Source organism: Meriones unguiculatus, chromosome 19 (genome assembly GCF_030254825.1).
Source record: "Meriones unguiculatus strain TT.TT164.6M chromosome 19, Bangor_MerUng_6.1, whole genome shotgun sequence".
NCBI classification, from domain to species: domain Eukaryota; kingdom Metazoa; phylum Chordata; class Mammalia; order Rodentia; family Muridae; genus Meriones; species Meriones unguiculatus.
Window position 1 is genome coordinate 56,153,715 of NC_083366.1, and position 17,834 is coordinate 56,171,548.

At 47.1% G+C, this 17,834-nt stretch overlaps 1 protein-coding gene across 3 annotated transcripts in view; it reads left to right on the forward strand.

Moving 5' to 3' along the window:
- Positions 1-17,834, forward strand: part of Gcnt2 (glucosaminyl (N-acetyl) transferase 2 (I blood group)) — a 92,937-nt gene that overhangs the window by 19,405 nt on the left and 55,698 nt on the right. Inside the window, exon 1 of one of the 3 annotated variants that reach the window (XM_060372980.1) lies at positions 15,016-15,934. The exons of the other annotated variants lie outside the window; for them this stretch is intronic. Within the exon in view, the coding sequence (XP_060228963.1) occupies positions 15,016-15,934 (919 nt within the window). Of the gene's footprint in view, positions 1-15,015; positions 15,935-17,834 lie in introns of those variants that run through there. 3 annotated transcript variants of the gene reach the window in all.

Sequence of the window (17,834 nt, forward strand, 5' to 3'; positions counted from 1 at the left end):
GGAAGTGAAGGAAGAAAGGAGGAAGGGAGAAAAGAAGGAGGGAAGGAAGGAAGGAGAGAAGGACTTTGTTGGGCTGGACTGACAAGCAGAATGGGTGTGACAACAGGGAATCAGCTAGTGCTAGCAACAAAGCTGTTTTTCTAGCACTGGGTGCTCTTAAGACCTCCTCCTTCTCTGATGAGGAAACTGAGGCTTAAGCTCCTTTCACCTCCTCACTGGCGTACCCATCCAGAGCCAGAGCTCACCAACATTCTTTGTTTCCATCAGCCCTCTCTTAGTGTGGCTAAAAGCAGGGAGGGGACTAGAAAGGGCCCCGTGGACTCTAATCAGTGCAATGATGTAACCTGTTAAAATGGCAACTGATTCTGATGAAATTCTATTATAGCATGTCAATATGCTTCTCATCCAGGGGTCCCAAACATGCTCTTCATAAGGTTACAAACTAACACGTTTATCAGAAGTAATCCTGGAGCTGATGGGTGAGGATGATGGAGTGTAACCGGATGCATGAGGGTAGGAGCAGAGTGTCCACTGTGTCCCCGCAATGACTTTAATGTAGTGGAGCATCACCTGCAGAAAAGAAAAGAACGGTGCGTGTTGGCTGCTTTTCTTGGTTTTGTGACAGAATGTCTGGTGACAGCAGCATGAGAACGGGCAGATTTATTCTGGCTCTCAGCGTAAGGAGGTATAAATCAGTCCATCCCAGCAGGGAAGGCCTAGCAGCCGGAGAACGAGAGAGCTGGTCAGGTGCTTCCAAAGTCAAGACAGATGAATGTTGGTACTCGACTGTCTTTCTCCTTTTCCCCTTTTTTATTCAGTCTGAAACCCCAGCCCACAAGATTATGAAAATGGTCCTCTGACCTCCACACCCGTGTGTGTGTGTGTGTCTGTCTGTGTGTCTGTGTTTATGTATGTCTCTGTCAGTTTCTTTGGCTATCATGTGCCAGGTAGTCCCAATTTCAGGTGTTAGCTGGCCACAGGCAAATAGGTTCTTAATTCTTCATCTTAATTACTGATATTATCAGCTCACACATTCTATATCATTCAGTAATTATATTTACATATGTGGACACATAGAGATTACACAATGGGTAGAAGAGGGTTAAAGAGCCCTGAAGACAAGTTTAAGGGGTTGTAAGAGGCCTCCCTGGAGGCAGAGGCAGCTAACACAGGCTCAAAGGCGAGTCACTGTATGTGATCAGACAATGTGTAGATGAACCCGCCTTAACAGCTGCCAGAGTTGAACAGAGCTGAGCTGCTGGGTCAAAAGTCCAGCCATGCCTCAGGCTTGAGCTCAGCTGCAGAGGTGAGGCACAGGACTGTGGGCACCATAACTGGCTCTGGACCAGGTCCAGTTGGACAGACAGATGGATGGACAAATGGCAACTCACGTAGGCTGCATCAGTGCTGGGGACCATGCTGACCTGAAGCCACGAGGACAGTCCGGGGTTCTCTGGAGGCTCTTTGGCACACACCATGTGGCCGGATTCAGAATGACCGAAAGACAGGGATGACTGTGGGGGCCTGAGGAGGCATGCCTGAACTGCTGACAGAGTCAGGAGTCATCAGGCCAAATTTGCCCGCAAAACAGTTTGTGTTTTCCAAAAGACGCTTTATCAAGGACAGTAGCTAGCCAGGATTTAGACTCTGTTAGGGTTGTGCGCCAGTTTCACAAATCACGCCACACGACTGGTTCCACGTGGGAGGTTTATTAAGGGAAGGGGGAAGACCTCTGGGAAGGGCAGGAAAGAAGACGGGGCTTCGAGTTCTCTTATGAGGTGACCCAGAACATGTGCAGGTGGTTTCAGGAGGTCCATAGGTGGCCCCACCGACGCCCAGTAACCTGTTCGTCAGGTCCCTTGGGGCTGGCCATAGAGATGCCGGCTTACAGATCCCAACATTCCCCCCTTGTTGTTTTATTAAAAAGTGAGTAGATAGGAAGGGGTGATAGTGAGGAGGGCATAGAGGCGACCTTTGCTCTTCAAGCTACTTCCTGATGATTAGGGGTGTTATCATTCTCAGGGTATAGCTGGTCCCCACCATCAGGGTCAATTGGAGGTTCATCTGGTTTTCTGTGGCAAAGGTTCATAATCCTGTAAGAGTAACTGATTAATGGTTCAGTCAGAGAATTTTTGCATTTGTTGTTGGAGGAATGTAGAAAGGAAGTTAATTAAGCAGGGTGCAAAAAGCAAAAGCAGAAAAACAGCAGAAGAGGTGTGAGAAAGGGCAGAATCCACTTCCATATGGGGTTCTCGAAGGCCCCAGAGCAGGAGGCCTCGAGCTGTTCCCTTTGCTTTTGTAGATCTGTCTGGAGTTGTTGGATTTTATCTTTTACTATATCCGATTGGTTGACATAGAAACAGCATTCCTCCTGGAGGAAGAGGCAGAGGCCACCTTCTTCAGCTGTGAGGAGATCCAATCCACGTCGGTTTTGAAGTACTATTGCTGCCAGCGAGTCGATTTGTCCTTGGGGGTTTAGCATTGTCTGAGCCACTTGGTGGAGGTCCTGAATGAACTGGGAAGAAAACTGATAATACAAGGTTAGTGAAGTGGCTAGTCCTGCTGTCCCAGTCCTGACAGCTGCCGTGATTCCTGCAACAGCCAAGAGGGGCAAGATTTGAATTGCCATCTTATCCTGCTGGGCAGCTATCAAGTCCACGACCGGGATTGGTAGGGGCTCCTTTTCATTTGTCACCCTCACCTCCAGAAAAGAGGAGCACCTGCATGCAAACTCCTGACCAACCAGCGGGCAGATGATGGTAGACATGAGTGCCACAAAGAATCGAGGTATTATTAGCAGTAGGGCATTGGGGTTGAGATGAGGTATCAAGGATATAGTTTTATTACACTCTAAGGAACTTAGCATTCCTACAGAGTGTATCCCAGATGCCTTAAAACAGCTTGCCACACTGAAAAGGGTGATGTGAAAAAGGTAGAGGGTTGTAGCAGCATCAGAGTCAGGGCAGTTAGTGAATGGTGAAGTAAGATTACTTGACAGAGTCATTGGAGAAGCTGTCAGCGGTAGTTCTGAGTTGGTCCCAGGTGGGATACACAGCCAGAAAGTGTTAAAATGGCCCGGTTGGGTCACATTCAGGAGCTTGTAGACTGAGGTCAGAGTCTGAAGTAGGAGACAAAATGACAGGTTTGTATTATTTAGGTGGGGGGCTGTCAGAGAGGCAAAGACCTTAGATGCCAGAACCCCATTGACAGAGTCAAACAGTTCCTGAGTGGGGAGTGAGGATTGAAATAATTAAAGCAAGTCACATCAATACATGAAAGAAGTTTGTGGAACTGCCAAACTTGTTTTCTAAAACTACTTCCCTATAGCAGACAAGGTCCAAGTTCAAACAAACAAGTTTTAAGGAACTTGGCGAAACTTCCTCTTTTCTCAGTCTCAAAGTGAAGGCCAGGGTGAAAACATGTTTTTTGATAAATAACAAAGAAGCTTGACAAACAAGCAGCTTTTCACACTTACAGGAGTGTTTAATTACCTTCTTCACTTCTCTCATCCCCAGGGATTGGGTAATATACCAGGTAAGATCCTGTAGCTGAATGACCACAGGGGAATGGTACCTATTGACAGAGGGGTTTGGACCTCCCAAACACGGAGGTCCACTTGAGAGGCTGGTAAAGGAAGCGACATGTCACAACTGGTAGGTAGGGTAGCTAGGAAAAGGAGAGAGAACACTGGTGAGATTGTGGTTGGGCAAATGGGTGGAGTAAAGGAGATAGAGGCTCCTACTTTGGCTAAAAGGTCCCTTCCCAGTAAGGGAACTGGACAGGTTGGCATCACTAAAAAGGAATGAGTCAAGTGAACACCCCTGAAAATAGAATTAAGTGGTGGAATCCAGCAAGGCTGGCAAGGCTGTGCCCCTACCCCGACAATAGGGGAACTAGGAGAGGTTGGTCCCCAACACTCTGTAAGACTGAGTATGTGGCTCCGGTGTCCACAAGGAAGGAGATGGGCTGCCCCGATACCATGATAATTATCCGTGGCTCCCTGCTAGTGATGGCAGTGGTCAGGACAAGGGAACTCTGGCACCTTCAGTCATCTGTAGCCAGGCCTAGGATATTAGCCAGAGGGTAATCTGGGAGTGATACCCCCATGTCACGGGAGAAACAGTTGCAGTCAACACCCCAATGTCCCTCTTAGTAGCATTTTGGACATGGCCCCGGTGCCTTGTGGGGGTTAGGACAAAACTGGGCCCAGTGACCTTCTTGACCACATTTGAAACAGGGACCTGTCATCCTTGTTGCTGAGGCTGGTCGAATGGCCTTGGCCAGCATTTGGTATTTTTGCTTGTCAGCTTTCTCATCTCTCCCATGGTACACCACAAAAGCCAACACTAAGACTTCTGCCTGTGTAGTCAGAGGTCCTCTCTCCAAGTATTTAAGCTTAGCCCTGATGCCGGGGTAGCTCTGTGAGAAAAAGTAGGTCATCAGAAGTTGCCTACCCTCTGTACTTTCGGGGTCTAGATTAATATGTTCTAAGAGGGCCTTTGTAAGGTGCTCTAGGAATTGAGACTGGTTTTCATTCCTGTCCTGAATGACCTCCTGGAGCTTTTCATAATTAACTGGCTTAAGAGAAGCCTTGTGGAGACCAGCCAGGAGGCAGGTCATGAACTGATCTCTGGCTAAAATGCCTTCTGCAGTATTATAAGCCCATTGTGGATCCTGGTCAAGCACCGCTCCAGCCCCAACTAGGTGTACTGCAAGTTTGTTTGGTAAACCTCATCTGCATGCATTCTAGCTTGTTCTCAAACTCGCTTGTGTTCCTCAGGTAATAGGTTATTGGTAAGAATCATATATATATCATGCATGGTGAGACTATAAGATTGAGTGAGATACTGAAATTCTTTAATGAAAGTAGGTTTAGAGGTATAGGATCCTAGTCTCTTTTCTACTTGAGAAAGTTCAGTTAATGAGAAGGGAACATAGCACCCTAATTAAGCCATCTACCTCCTGCAAGAGAAGAGTTGAGGCTGGTTTATGCTGAGTAGAAGGGGGCTTTGCTATAGAGTGAGAGTGGGTAGCAGGGAGGCTAATAGCTGTTGGCGGGGTGAAAGTGTGTGCCAAAGTAGGACGACTAGGACAGCCTGTTGCTGGGGTGGGGGGTGAGGGTTCTGGAGAAGCCAAAGAGAAAGAGGAGGAAGTAGAGGAGGAGGGGCAAGATGCCAGAGGTTGGGAAGAAGCTGGGGGTTGACAATGATGAGGTGGAGGTTCATCTGCAGGGTCAAAGGTAGAGAACTCTTGAGGTTGAGACTTTATAGCTAGAAGAAGTTGGGTAGGAGAACAGGAAGAGCAGAGAGAAGGTTTAGAGCTGAGAAGAGAGAAAGCTTGAACATAAGATACCTGCTTCCATTTATCAGATCGCTGACAGTAATTAAAACAATCCCATAAAATATTGGGATTTAATGTGCCATTAATCAGCCAATTTGAACCATTATCTAAGGAATATGTAGGCCAAGTTTTATTACAGAGGTATATGAGCTAAGAGGCTTTTAACTCAGGTTTTAAAATTTTCCAGAAGACATCTCAGTGGGGATGCTGGAGGAACAGACAAATGGGTAGTTCCCATTGGGAGAGTAGGAGTCAGTGACCTGTCAAGGTGTTGCAAGAGCAAGGTTTGACCCAGTAGAAATGGTCCTACCTCATTCAACAGTTCATCAGCTGTGGCCAGTGACCAAGGGCACAGCTGCCCCTAGGAGACACAGTTTACCTAGCTAGGATTTTCATAGGTGAGCATGAGTGGGAGGAACTGTCACGTAGAGGAAAAAAAAAATCTTTCCCAAGGGAAAGAAGAAGCCCTAAATGGAAGTCAGCAAAAAGGGCCAACTGTAGCCAGTGAAGACTATGGTTGGGGGTACCTCTGCTTCAAAGGGTAGTGGGAAGTTGCCAGAGGCTTGACAGTCAATTTTCTCTTACCCAGAGAAACGTTGATGCCGACCGACGAGGAAAACTCACCAATCCAGCTGGTGTTGAATGCAGCAGATAGTTATCTAGTTGCTGGAAAGTGGGTCTTGGGTGGATTTGGATGAAATAGGTTTCCAGCAGCTTCAGTCGGGTGCCAGCAAACACCATGCGGCCTGGCCGCTGGAGGCACCTATTCCTGGCCAATGCACCAATGTTAGGATTATGCAACAGTTACACAGTGGGTTCACAAATCACACCACATGACTTGTTCCACGTGGGATGTTTATTAAGGGGAAGGGTTAAGGGAAAGGGAAAAGGAAAGGGGAAGGGGTCACAGAGACCCCGGGGCAGAGCAGGAGAGAGAGGGGGAGGGGACGACCCAGAGCATGCTCAGGTGATCTGTAGGTGGCCTCACAGATGCTCAATATCTGTTCGTCAGGTCCCTTGGGGCTGGCCGTAAAGATGCCTGCTTAGGGATCCCAACAGACTCCCCCTTATGAAGCCCACACCACAGGTGGGCATTTGTGTTCTCTCCTTCAGCATCTCTCTATTAACTTTTGTACTTAAGATCTATGTTAAAATATCATTTAATAAACTCCAACACTGTTTCATACTGACTCATCCTGGAAGTTTTTTCAGTAGTAAAACCATGAATCTTGGTTTTGCTTAGTGGAAGTCCCTAGTGGGGAAATGGGAATGCTTCAGAAGCTTTTATGGAGGAAAGTAGCTATGCCTCTGTCCCTGTCTCCCAGCAATCTGTCCATCAGTGGGAGCTGTTGCAGTCCAAGTATCAGGTGTCTTCCTCATTATGGGATCTAGGTAGGAGTGGTTACAGCCTTCTTCAAGCTAGTGTTTTGCGGAGGTTCTTAGGCCTGTCTGTCGGTATGGTTGGTTGGTTTCTATGCACCCAATGTACTTTACTAACTTAGAGTGGACCTCCAGGAGCATCATTTATTGATGGTGCCTTCGGGAGGTGCCGGGCAGGTGTGGTGTCTATGCATACAGTGAAATACAGTCATCCTAGCTCTGTGTTTGTGCTCAAAATGGAGACAAGGAATGGTGCAGAGTGATGCAGAGCCTGCAGGCTATTCCTTTCCACACCATGGAGTAACTCTGTGCAGGGCTCAACTGTTCCACAAGCTGCTGACTGTGAGCTAAGAGCCCATTCTCCATGACTGTCAGGCTTGCTAATATCAGAGTGACTTAGCTTTCCAATTTTCAGTTTTCTCATCAGGAAAGTGGGGACTATAATTGCATCTAAGGTCAGTGATCAGCTCTCATCCCTCATATTTCCTGGTTCCTGTTCCACTATCAATATGGCTGTCAGATCCCTCCTCCTCCCAGTAGAATCTAGACTCCAGCTGTCTTAAAGGGGCATTGCCTTTTTCTGTTTGAAGTCAGGGTGTCCTTTAGGATCAAGTGTTAACCTGCTGATTTCTCCTGTTTTTCTGCTTCACATTGCAGAACCTTCGGCTCCAGGGTACAGCCTTGTCATGGTGGACAGATGTCCTCGGCTGGGGTGGAGGGGTCTGTTTCTGCTATTATTCGGGGAGGGCAAGGTGACTCAGGAGGAACAGTACAGACAATGATTTACATCTTTGGCTTTCAGCCAAAGTAGAGGAGACAGACTTGGAATGAAAGCAGAGACTGTCAGGCTTTCATCCTGTGCTAAGCCTCCTGTAGGCTGGTGTTTTCAGCAAAAGCTGTTCTAAGCATCTCTTTCAGAAGGAGGATCAATCATTCATTCATGTTGGATAACCGCACGCATGTTCAGTCTGATGCGCTTTCATAGGCCACACACTCCTGTGACCGGTACGGCAATGGCTACTCTCATGTTCAGCAGCACAGGTGACACTTACCTGTTTGTGTCCCTATAGAAATAGACACATACAACATGGCAGGCACCTTGGGCTCAACATTAGGTTCAGGAAACTTCGTTTTTCTTATGACAAGCAGTTGCATTTCATTCAAGAATTCTCATGGCCAAATACAGAGACGGAGAAGGGTCTGGAGACATTCGTGCACAGCTGAATGTAGGAGGCAGAGGATGCTGCCGGAATCTAGAGAATGGAGGACAGGACTTCCCCGAGACATCCTGCATTGCACAGACAGGCCTTTAGAAGGCATTTCAAGACTTGGTATCAATAGTGCCAAGGCTGAGCAATGCACGGTGAAATAACCTTTAACAGGCAATTGTTTTTACTTTGGGTAAAGTTTATGAGTCACAAGTTTGTAGAAATTATTGAATTTTATGTCCTTTGATTCAATAAGTATCTTTCTTCTGAGCAAGTTTCTGGGAGGGAAACTGCTGGATTATTGTCAATTTTTCTAAGTTGTACTAATTACATTTCCCCAGCAGGCTCTCACTGTCTCAGATCTTCATTAATACTGGCATTTTTCTATCTTTTTCTTTGTTTTTTGTTTGTTTGTTGGTTGGTTGGTGTTTTTTTTTTTCTTCTTCTTTTTTGTTTGTTTGATTTTGTTTTTCTGAGACAGGGTTTCTCTGTGTAGCCCTGGCTCTCCTGGAACTCACTCTGTAGACCAGGCTGGCCTCAAACTCACAGAGATCCACCTGCCTCTGCCTCCCAAGCACTGAAACTAAAGGTGTAAGCCACCACCACCCAGCTGGGCTTTTTGTTTGTTTGTTTGTTTGTTTGTTTGTTTGTTTGTTTGTAAGAGCATATGTTTGTGGTGCTCAGGCGTGTATTATGCATGTTCACATGTGTGTGGGTACATGTACGGGCCAGAGGTTGACATTAAAGCTTGACATCTTTCACCCTCCACTTCATTTGCTCGGGCAGGTTCTTCCTGAACCTGTAGGTTGAAGACGCAGCCAGTCCAGTGAGCCAGTTCACTCCTAAGGTTCCTCACGCTGGCAGCAAAGACAGGCTGCCATGCCTGCCAGGTTTTTTCATGCCAGCGCTGGGGAGCGGAACCCTTGTCCTCACCCTTGTGTGGTGAGCACCGTATCCACGGAGTCACATCCTTAGGCTCTCAGGCTCTCCTAGAGGACAGCCTCAGACTTATGACCCTTTGGCCTCCGTGGCCTCAGTGCTAGGATTTGGGAAATGCATTACCAGTACTTGGTGGAGGCACAGCTGAGGATCCAACCAACCCCAGACTTCCTGCAAGTGCTCCAGCACCAATCCTCTTTCTGTTTTCATTTTTTTAAATCCTTTTCCTAGACACTTCTCCTCCCCTGCCGCCCTGGTTCAGAATGTCCAGACACTCCACACAGCGATACTTGTTACGTTATCCTTCCCAGTGGCTGGTGAAGGACGGATCACACACAAGGGTAGCCACTCATACACAGTAATCAGAGACGAGTCGGGTGGGGGTGGCTTGTGACTAGGGTTTCTCTCGTTTCACGCCATACATCCGCATCCTCAGGTTCTCATGTTCTTCTTTGTATGGTTGGTCTGTCAGTCACATCACGGCTCTGAAACCCACGGATTCAACAGACCTCAGATAGAAATGATTCTCTCAAAAGAATATTGCACCTGGCAGTTGGGTGTGCTGGTGTGCACCTGTAATCCTAGTACTTGGGAAGTGGAGGCAGGAAGACCAGGGGGATCAAGGTCAACCTCAGCTACATAGTGAGTTCGAGGGCGACCTTGTCTTAAAAGCAATTGCACCTATACTGTAATTTACAGATTTTTCTCTTGTCATTATTCATGTTCTATACATAACAAAGCATGCCAGCTCTTTGTAGGATAATTACATTGCACTAGGAATTTGAAGTCGTCTAGAGGTGATTTAAAAATATACATGAGGCTGTGCATGGGGTATTTGCAAATACTAAGTCATTTTGCACAAGTGATTTGAGCATCCAAAACTAGTGAGGAGCAGAGGATGCCCCAGAACCAGTATCTTACATCACCGGAACAACCATTCCACCCATTCACTTTCCGTAATAAACTGTGCTGTAACGAACAGGTTATCCATCATTTCAGTTCATGCTAATTTTTTTCTACGTTGTGTGTATGCTTAAATCACAAAACACCCCTCCCCCCATGATAAAGGAAATCCAGTGGAGAGAGAGGGAATCAAATAATGTTGGTCTCTGGTCCGTGCTTTCTCAGAAGTTGCTCCAGGCACCTGCACCACCTTCATGATCTAGGGCTGAAAGGCATGTCATCTGACTCCCCTGGCACCTACTGCACACCTGCAGTGAGAATCCTGATCTTGTATGTTAGCACTCCCATCCCAATGCCCGGCAGTGAGATGGTAAACTAAATTTTGGCAAACCAAAAGATTTGTTCTGTCCTTACTCAGGAGCTACAGACACACCCAACTTGGCAGCACCTTTGTTTTGGTGACATAGTTAAGGAGTCTGTTACCCTTCCATGGTTAAACAGTTACACCTCTACAAACAAATGTAAGTCACATCTTGAAATATGGTTTGAGCCACAAGCGGTTCCCGAGTCTAGCACTGAGGTCGAGGCAGGAGAATGAAATCAAGACCAGCCTGGGCTTCATTGTGAATTCCAGGTCAGCCAACTTGGACTACAGACTGAGACCCTGCCATTCTCTTAGTCCCCGAAGCCAAGATCTTCTTGTTTCTGATTGCTAAAGGCAATGCTGTCATGGCATGCACCTCATGCACCTTAACAACCGCTTTTCTGGAAGCACTGCAGCTGTGTTTTCCAAGTATTTGCATGAAACCAACCTGTAGCCAGGAAGATCTTTGTAGTCAGCCATGGCTTCAATGATAACGACATGAGGTGCAGCATCTCTAGCTCTTGTACGTTGCCATGGACTGGTGACCTATTGGGCTTATCGTCGGAGTCTTTAAAGTTCTGCATGTTAGATAAGCCCCCGCCAGCCAGGTTCACTACCGTAGGCCTGTAATCCCAGCACTCAGGGAAAAAGAGGCAGGCAGATCGCCATGAGTTCAAGGCCAGCCTGGTCTACAAAGTGAGTTCAGCCAGGGCTACACAGAGAAACCCTGACTCGAGAAACAAAACAATAACAACAACAACAAAAGATAAGCTCCCATCCACACTGAGGCAAGAATTTAAAGTAATGTTCTGGGCTCTGCAGACTAGGTAACAACTTGTTCTGTTGTTAATTAGGTAAAAGGAATAGAGAGTAAAATGATTGGCCCCCAGAGGAAGTTTTTCTCTAGAGGACCCCATTGGAAGATGTCTGAGTTGTGGGAGAATTGTTGTTTTAGCTAAAGACAAGCTTTGAAAATGTCTTCTTTTTCTCCCCCCTCCCCTGCCACCTTGCAACATGACTATCACTATTGAAACGTAAACTAAAAGCATCATTTCTGAACCATCAGTCAGTCAGCCTGGGATGAAGTCACGCAGAGAAAACGGGGATGTCAAGGTTCTATACTTTCTCCATCTAGTTCAAAGTGAAAAGCAAATCCCTAAATTAAGGAGGAATCCCTGAGTCACTTGACTTACTTCCATAACAAAACAAACTGCAGAACCAATCCTGGTGGGACATGCCTACCATCCCAGTAGCACTCAGGAGGCAAGAGTATCAAGAGTTCTAGGCTGGCCTGGGCCACTCATGAAGAAAGACGTGGCCACAAAGTGAAACCAAACCTCAAAGCAAACTATCTAAAAAAATGTCCTTGCAAAGAGAAGCCCTAGAATTCATCCAAGTTTACCTGGTTCTCTCAGCCCTTTCAGCCTGGATAACTTGACCCCCTCCTCGATGTAACGCTGTTAAGATTTCAGTCAATACTCTCCCCGCCGCGAGCTGCTGGTACCCTTTTTGCTATTACTTAACTGTGCTAATCTGATGTTTCTGTATGAACCAAGTTCTTCCCTGAGTAAAGAATAATGATTAATTGGGGATGAAAAACAAGTCCCAGAACAATTATGAAAGCATAATGAAGAGTACCTGCAGCCCAGCAGAGGGAAGGAGATATGTTGGAAGCCAGAAATCTTCCACCAGTTGCCCTGTCTTGCCTGGAGGTGCTCCTGCGCTTGATCTCTTTGTGTGCTTCTGGGTAACAGGATTAAGCCCAAACTGTTTGTTTTGCTTTTGCACAACACCCAGGTTTTCCAGGTGACTGGGTGGGGCAGGCAGCAGCTCTCCGAGTCCCGCGCTTTCTACATTGCTTCTTTTTTTTTTTTTCCTCTGGATTTTGCAGGGTCAGGTGAACTCTATCTTGTCCTTCCTCTAAGGAAAGGCCAGAGGTGCAGCTGACAGGCCTTCCTGGTCTCCGTTGAGAGACCATTTTCATTTCTTTCCTTCCTTTTTTTTTTTTTTTTTTGCAGTGCTGGGGATTGAAGTGAAGGCCTCCGAGTACAAGGCATGTGCTAGACTAATGCTCTGCCATTGAGCTGTATCTCCAACCCCAGTTTAGAAACCTTTAAACTACGTTTTATTATGCTCTAATTTTTCCAACTCTCTTTTTTTAAAGAGAGTTTATTTTTATTTCTATTTTGAGATAAGTTCTCATTAAGTCGCCCAGGCTGGCCTTGAGAACATGACATCTTCCCCGCTTTAGTCTCCAAAGTGCTGAGATAACAAGACCTTATTAGACTCTAAGTCTTCTGTTGTTTCAAATTAACAGTAATAAACAATGATCTCCATATTTGGGGGCTGTGTTCTGTGTAGTTTAATAACTGTATGTGTGTGTGTGCACGTGTGTTGTACTAAGCAGTGAACCCATGGCCTTATGAGTAGGTCTTGGCGTGCCTTTTCAACTGAGCTATATGTCCAGGCTTCATAAAGAAGCCTGAGTATTGCTCGCCACATAAGGGTGGTTCTGTATGCAGCAGAGAAAATGTCTTTAAGACAGCCCCAGGGAAGGGTAGACTTGTCTAGCCTGATTAATTGGCTAGTTCAAGAGTAATTGCTTCCAAAGTGAGGACTGAGGGCACGGTTGCTAAGGCCTCGAGTATCAACTTTGTCCTTGGCTGTAGGAAAAGGCAGGTAGGGAAGGCCGAGGCACCCAGTCTCAACAGCAGAATGTTCACAGTGCCCAGGCTGGACAGGCAGGCTAGCCTGCAGCCTGTTCAGTCGACAGAACTGGGAACAGACATCCTCTAATCTGATAGCCGGCTCTGTGAAACATTCTCCAGTAGGGACTTGTAATCTGGGACCCCAGAGCTGTTGTTTTGAATGTGTAAACAACACCCCTGGCAGAAATGGACTGAATTCAGAAGCATTATGAGAATTCTTATTTTGGTCAGTCTCTGTACTTCTTAGTACAGTAATGTCATTAATGTCTATCCCCCCAATCTGTGTAAATCTGAACCTCCACGTTACTGGCCATTTGGAAAGGCTAATGTAAACAGTTTCAGCTGTCCTAATTAAGTTATGTATCTGCATACTGAATGCATTGTCAGGCCGCAACTATTTCAGTATTCATTCTAAGCCACAAGGCTTTGCCAAAATGAAATTACTGATGCCAAAATTACTCTGTTGTTTAGACACAGCAGACGTAATAACCTAATATTTAACAGTGTTATTTTTAGAAAAAGGATGAAGCCAGAGATTGAACTGTCCTTTGCCCTACGCCAAAGAAGATACTGGGCAGAGGGTGAGCTCCCTTACAGGATGGCTGCGCTTTCTTTCACTACTGACCTAAAGACCCAGGGGAGGGTTCCTCAGAACATTGGTTTGAGGCAGGTGCAGGGAGAGTTTAGTAAGGAGGAAAGAAAAATAACGTATAAGCAGGAAAAAACAAAACATGTAAATAATAGAAGCTGGAGGAATGAAACTCCAGTTCAGGACAAGGCACGGCATTGGGCTGGAGTCTGGGTGCTTTGATCCTCAAGTTCCTTTGTAGAAAGGGTGCTAGTGTATCAGTGGAGACCTTCCAGAAGGGAGACTGAAGGACATTCTTTCTTCACAGGCTGGAATGAAAGCTCATTTCTCACTGCGAGTCAATACACAGGGTACAGACTCTCACTTGTGAAGGGCAGATTGAATAGTGAAGGAAAACGAAAAGGCAATCAGCAAACAAGAGGGTGCTTAAAGCCGCATGTAATGTAGTTTGTGGCAAGTTGGGTGTGGATATGCACATCCTCTTGGGAGGTAGAGGCAGGAGGGTCAGGAGTTCAAAGCTAGCTTCAGCTACCTAGTGAGTTCCAGGCCAGTCTGGATTGCTTGAGATCCTGTTTCATTTTGTGTTGAATATAAGGTCTTGGAAAAGTGGAAGGATGGAGATTCGGGAGCATTTGAGTGGTCTCAGGATGGTTAAGCCCTTAATGCTCTTTAGAAGCTGGTTGGAATGTCGTTTGCGGCCAGGATTCAAGCCTTTCTGTGAAGCCTCCGGTCTCATCCAAATCAGAGAATTAGAGGGTACAGCCCTCTACCTGCTGATTACATCCCAACATTCTCCAACACCAGAGCAGACGCCTCCTGAGTAAGAGGAGAGGGGTTCTTGTCAACCCCCCCCCCGCCCCCCGCCCCCCGCCGTGTCAGATCCCCTAGGACCGGAACTCCTCCCCCTGGGAGCTCTTGTTTTGGAAACTGGTGGGGTGGGGCCAGAAAACATTACAATGGAGCTGGGAAGGAGGAGGTGTGCTTTTATTTCAGATTGTGTCATCCGAGTAGAGTCGAGTAGAGTCTCCCGAAGCAGCACTTCACAGAATTGAGGCTGTTGTTAGATCCCCTGGGCTGTTGACCTGGCACGCGGGGGAGAGTAGGCTGCTGAGCAGGCGACAGACAGTAGAGGAGGGCAGGAAACGGCACGCCGAGACCGGCTCATCCCTCCAACTTTGGCTTTTGCTGTGCCGACTGTAACAGGAGGGAGAAAGAGCTAGGAGGGGAAGGGACGAAAGGAGAGGTGAGAAACTCAACTGGAAAACGGGGCTAGCAGCAGCGCGGAGTACAAAAGCCAGCAGATGCGAACCGGGAGGCCAGAGGAGGAGGAAGGAGGAAAAGGCAGGGCTTGAGCAACCTGCTGCTGGGATTTAGACAAAGGAGGTCTGAGAGGCGCGGGATCAGATTCTAATATCTGCTGCGGGAGAGAGAGAGCCTTGCTGCTGGAGGGCTCGGGGAGATGAAGCGGCCGGAACTCGCCGTGCCTGGAGCCTGTACCGCAGCGAGAGCTCCCAGGAAAAAGTGAGTGTGGGGCGCGATTTGCAGGGCTTGATGGACTCTTGATTTCTCGCCCCTCTTGGAGGCATGCCGCCGTCCGTGCGTTACCTCTTCATAGTCTCTGCGACTACTGTCATCGTTTTTATTGTGCTGTACGTGTTAAGTTTTGGGGGAGACCAAAGCTACCAGAAGCTGAACGTCTCAGACTCCGTGATGCTGACTCAGGTGTGCACGTCCTTTATCAACGGGAAAACCCCTTTCCTGTGGAGAAAAAAACTAATGATTCATGAGGAGCCTTCTTGCACAGAATATGTGACCCAAAGCCACTATATCACCGCCCCTTTATCTCAGGAAGAGGTCGAATTTCCTTTGGCGTATGTCATGGTCATCCATCATAATTTTGACACCTTCGCGAGGCTCTTCAGGGCTATCTTCATGCCCCAGAATATCTACTGTGTTCACGTGGACGAAAAGGCGACAGCTGAATTCAAAGGGGCGGTGGAGCAGTTGGTGAGCTGTTTCCCCAATGCCTTCCTGGCCTCTAAGATGGAGCCGGTGGTCTACGGTGGAATCTCCCGGCTCCAGGCTGACCTGAACTGCATCAAGGATCTGGTGGCCTCCGAGGTCCCCTGGAAATACGTTCTCAACACCTGCGGCCAGGACTTCCCCCTGAAAACCAACAAGGAGATAGTTCAGTACCTGAAAGGCCTTAAGGGGAAGAATCTGACCCCAGGGGTGCTGCCTCCGGCTCACGCCATTGGAAGGACCAAGTATGTCCACCGAGAGCACCTGAGCAAAGAGCTTTCCTACGTGATCAGAACGGCCGTGCTGAAGCCTCCCCCTCCCCACAATCTCACCATTTATTTTGGCTCTGCCTACGTGGCTCTGTCGAGAGAGTTTGCCGACTTTGTCCTTCAGGACCCGCGGGCGGTTGATTTGCTCCATTGGTCCAAAGATACTTTCAGTCCCGATGAGCATTTCTGGGTGACGCTCAATAGGATTCCAGGTATGTGAGAGTCCACGCTTTATGCAAAGGAGATGCCCGAAGGCCTCTTTACCCACAGGTGCCACATTTCAGGCCTCAACCCATTTTAGATGGAAAAATATTCACGGCGGGGGGGGGGGGGGGGAGGGGTTTAGCAACAATGTGCCTGTGTTGAGCGTGTGTAAAGTAAACGTTCTTGTTATGAATCCTTAAACAAATGCAGTTTAACAGTTATCACCGGCATGTACACTGATAATTAGATGTTACAAGTCATGCGGAGAAATACACAGGAGGGTGTGTATAGGTTATGTGAAAACGTTGCCCCCATTTGATATAAAGAAAGGACTTATTCATCTACAGGCTTTCATCACCCAAAGGGAGCCTGGAACCAATCCCCTAAGGATGCTGAAGGGACTGTGTTTAAAGGACTTGTGGAGTGTCCGTGATGCCCTTTGTGGGACCACTCCCATGCAGTGCCTTCCCATGTACCACCGGCAGCTTACGGCTGTCACAGTCATCTCTCAGAACTGGGTTTCGTTCATTCTAGAAGTTTTTCTTCCATGTAGCCCAAGGTCCTTGCCTGGGCCACCCTCCTGCCCACGCCTAGAAGCACGCAGCTTCCTTCTCACCTGCCAGACCTCAGCTCTCAGAGGAGGGCCACTCTGACGAACCCCTCTCCACTGCCTGACCCTTCCCCACCCACAGCCACGTGCCAGCACGCTGCCCCGTTTCCCGTGCAAAGAGTCACCGTGTAGAATGATCATGTGCACCGATCTGTGTGGATTTGACGTTGGTCTTTTCTGTGGGAGCGCAGAAAAGATCTACGGGAGATTTCACCGTAGACCACCGGCTCCACAGAAGTTGAGGCTGCCATATCCTCTGGATGGCCGCTACATCCTCAGTGGGCAGATAACTTACTAGATGTTCAGTAGGTTTGTGTTAGATGAAAGAGGGTGAAAGAGCAAATGAACAAATGGCCAAACATGGGGCTTTGCTATGTATGGGGCCAAACATATATCATATATATATATATATATATATATATACACACACACACACACACACACATACAAACACATATATGTATATATACATGTATATATATGTATATATGTATGTGTATACACACACATTTTAGGGCTGGAGAGGTGGCTCAGCAGTTAAGACCACATACAGCTGAGATACAGACACACACACACACACGTACACACATTTTTGGGGCTGGAGAGATGGCTCAGGGGTTAAGAGTACTGGCTGCTCTTCCAAAGGTCCTGAGTTCAATTCCCCGCAACCACATGGTGGCTCACAACCGTATATAATGAGATCTGGTACCCTCTTCTGGCATGCAGACATACATGCTAGCAAAATACTTTAAAAATCTTAAAAAATAAAACAAAAACCACACACACTGTTCTTCCAGAGGACCAGAGTTCAATTCTCAGCACCCACATAGGCTCTCTTAAACTATCTGCAACTCCGATTTCAGACTCAGACTCTGCCCTCCACAGCCTCCTGCACTCACTTGCAAAAACTTGTACAACAGACATAAGCACATACACATAATGTAAAATGCAAATTTTATAAAACACCTTTACTTCATACAAATAATGATATTCTAAGACAAATCCCTTCTTCCTCATCAAAATGTCTTTGCCTTTAAAGACTTATTTATTTATTTATTTATTATTTATACAGCATCCTGCCTGCACGTATGCCTGTAGGCCAGAAGAGAGCACCAGATCTCATTACAGATGGTTGTGAGCCACCATGTGGTTGCTGGGAATTGATCTCAGGACCTTTGGAAGAGCAGCCAGTGCTCTTAACCTCTGAGCCATCTTTCTAGTCCACGTCTTTGCCTTTAATAATGGACTAGAGGAGTTATTTTTATCATAGTTTTACTGATTTTGTGTAGGGAGATACA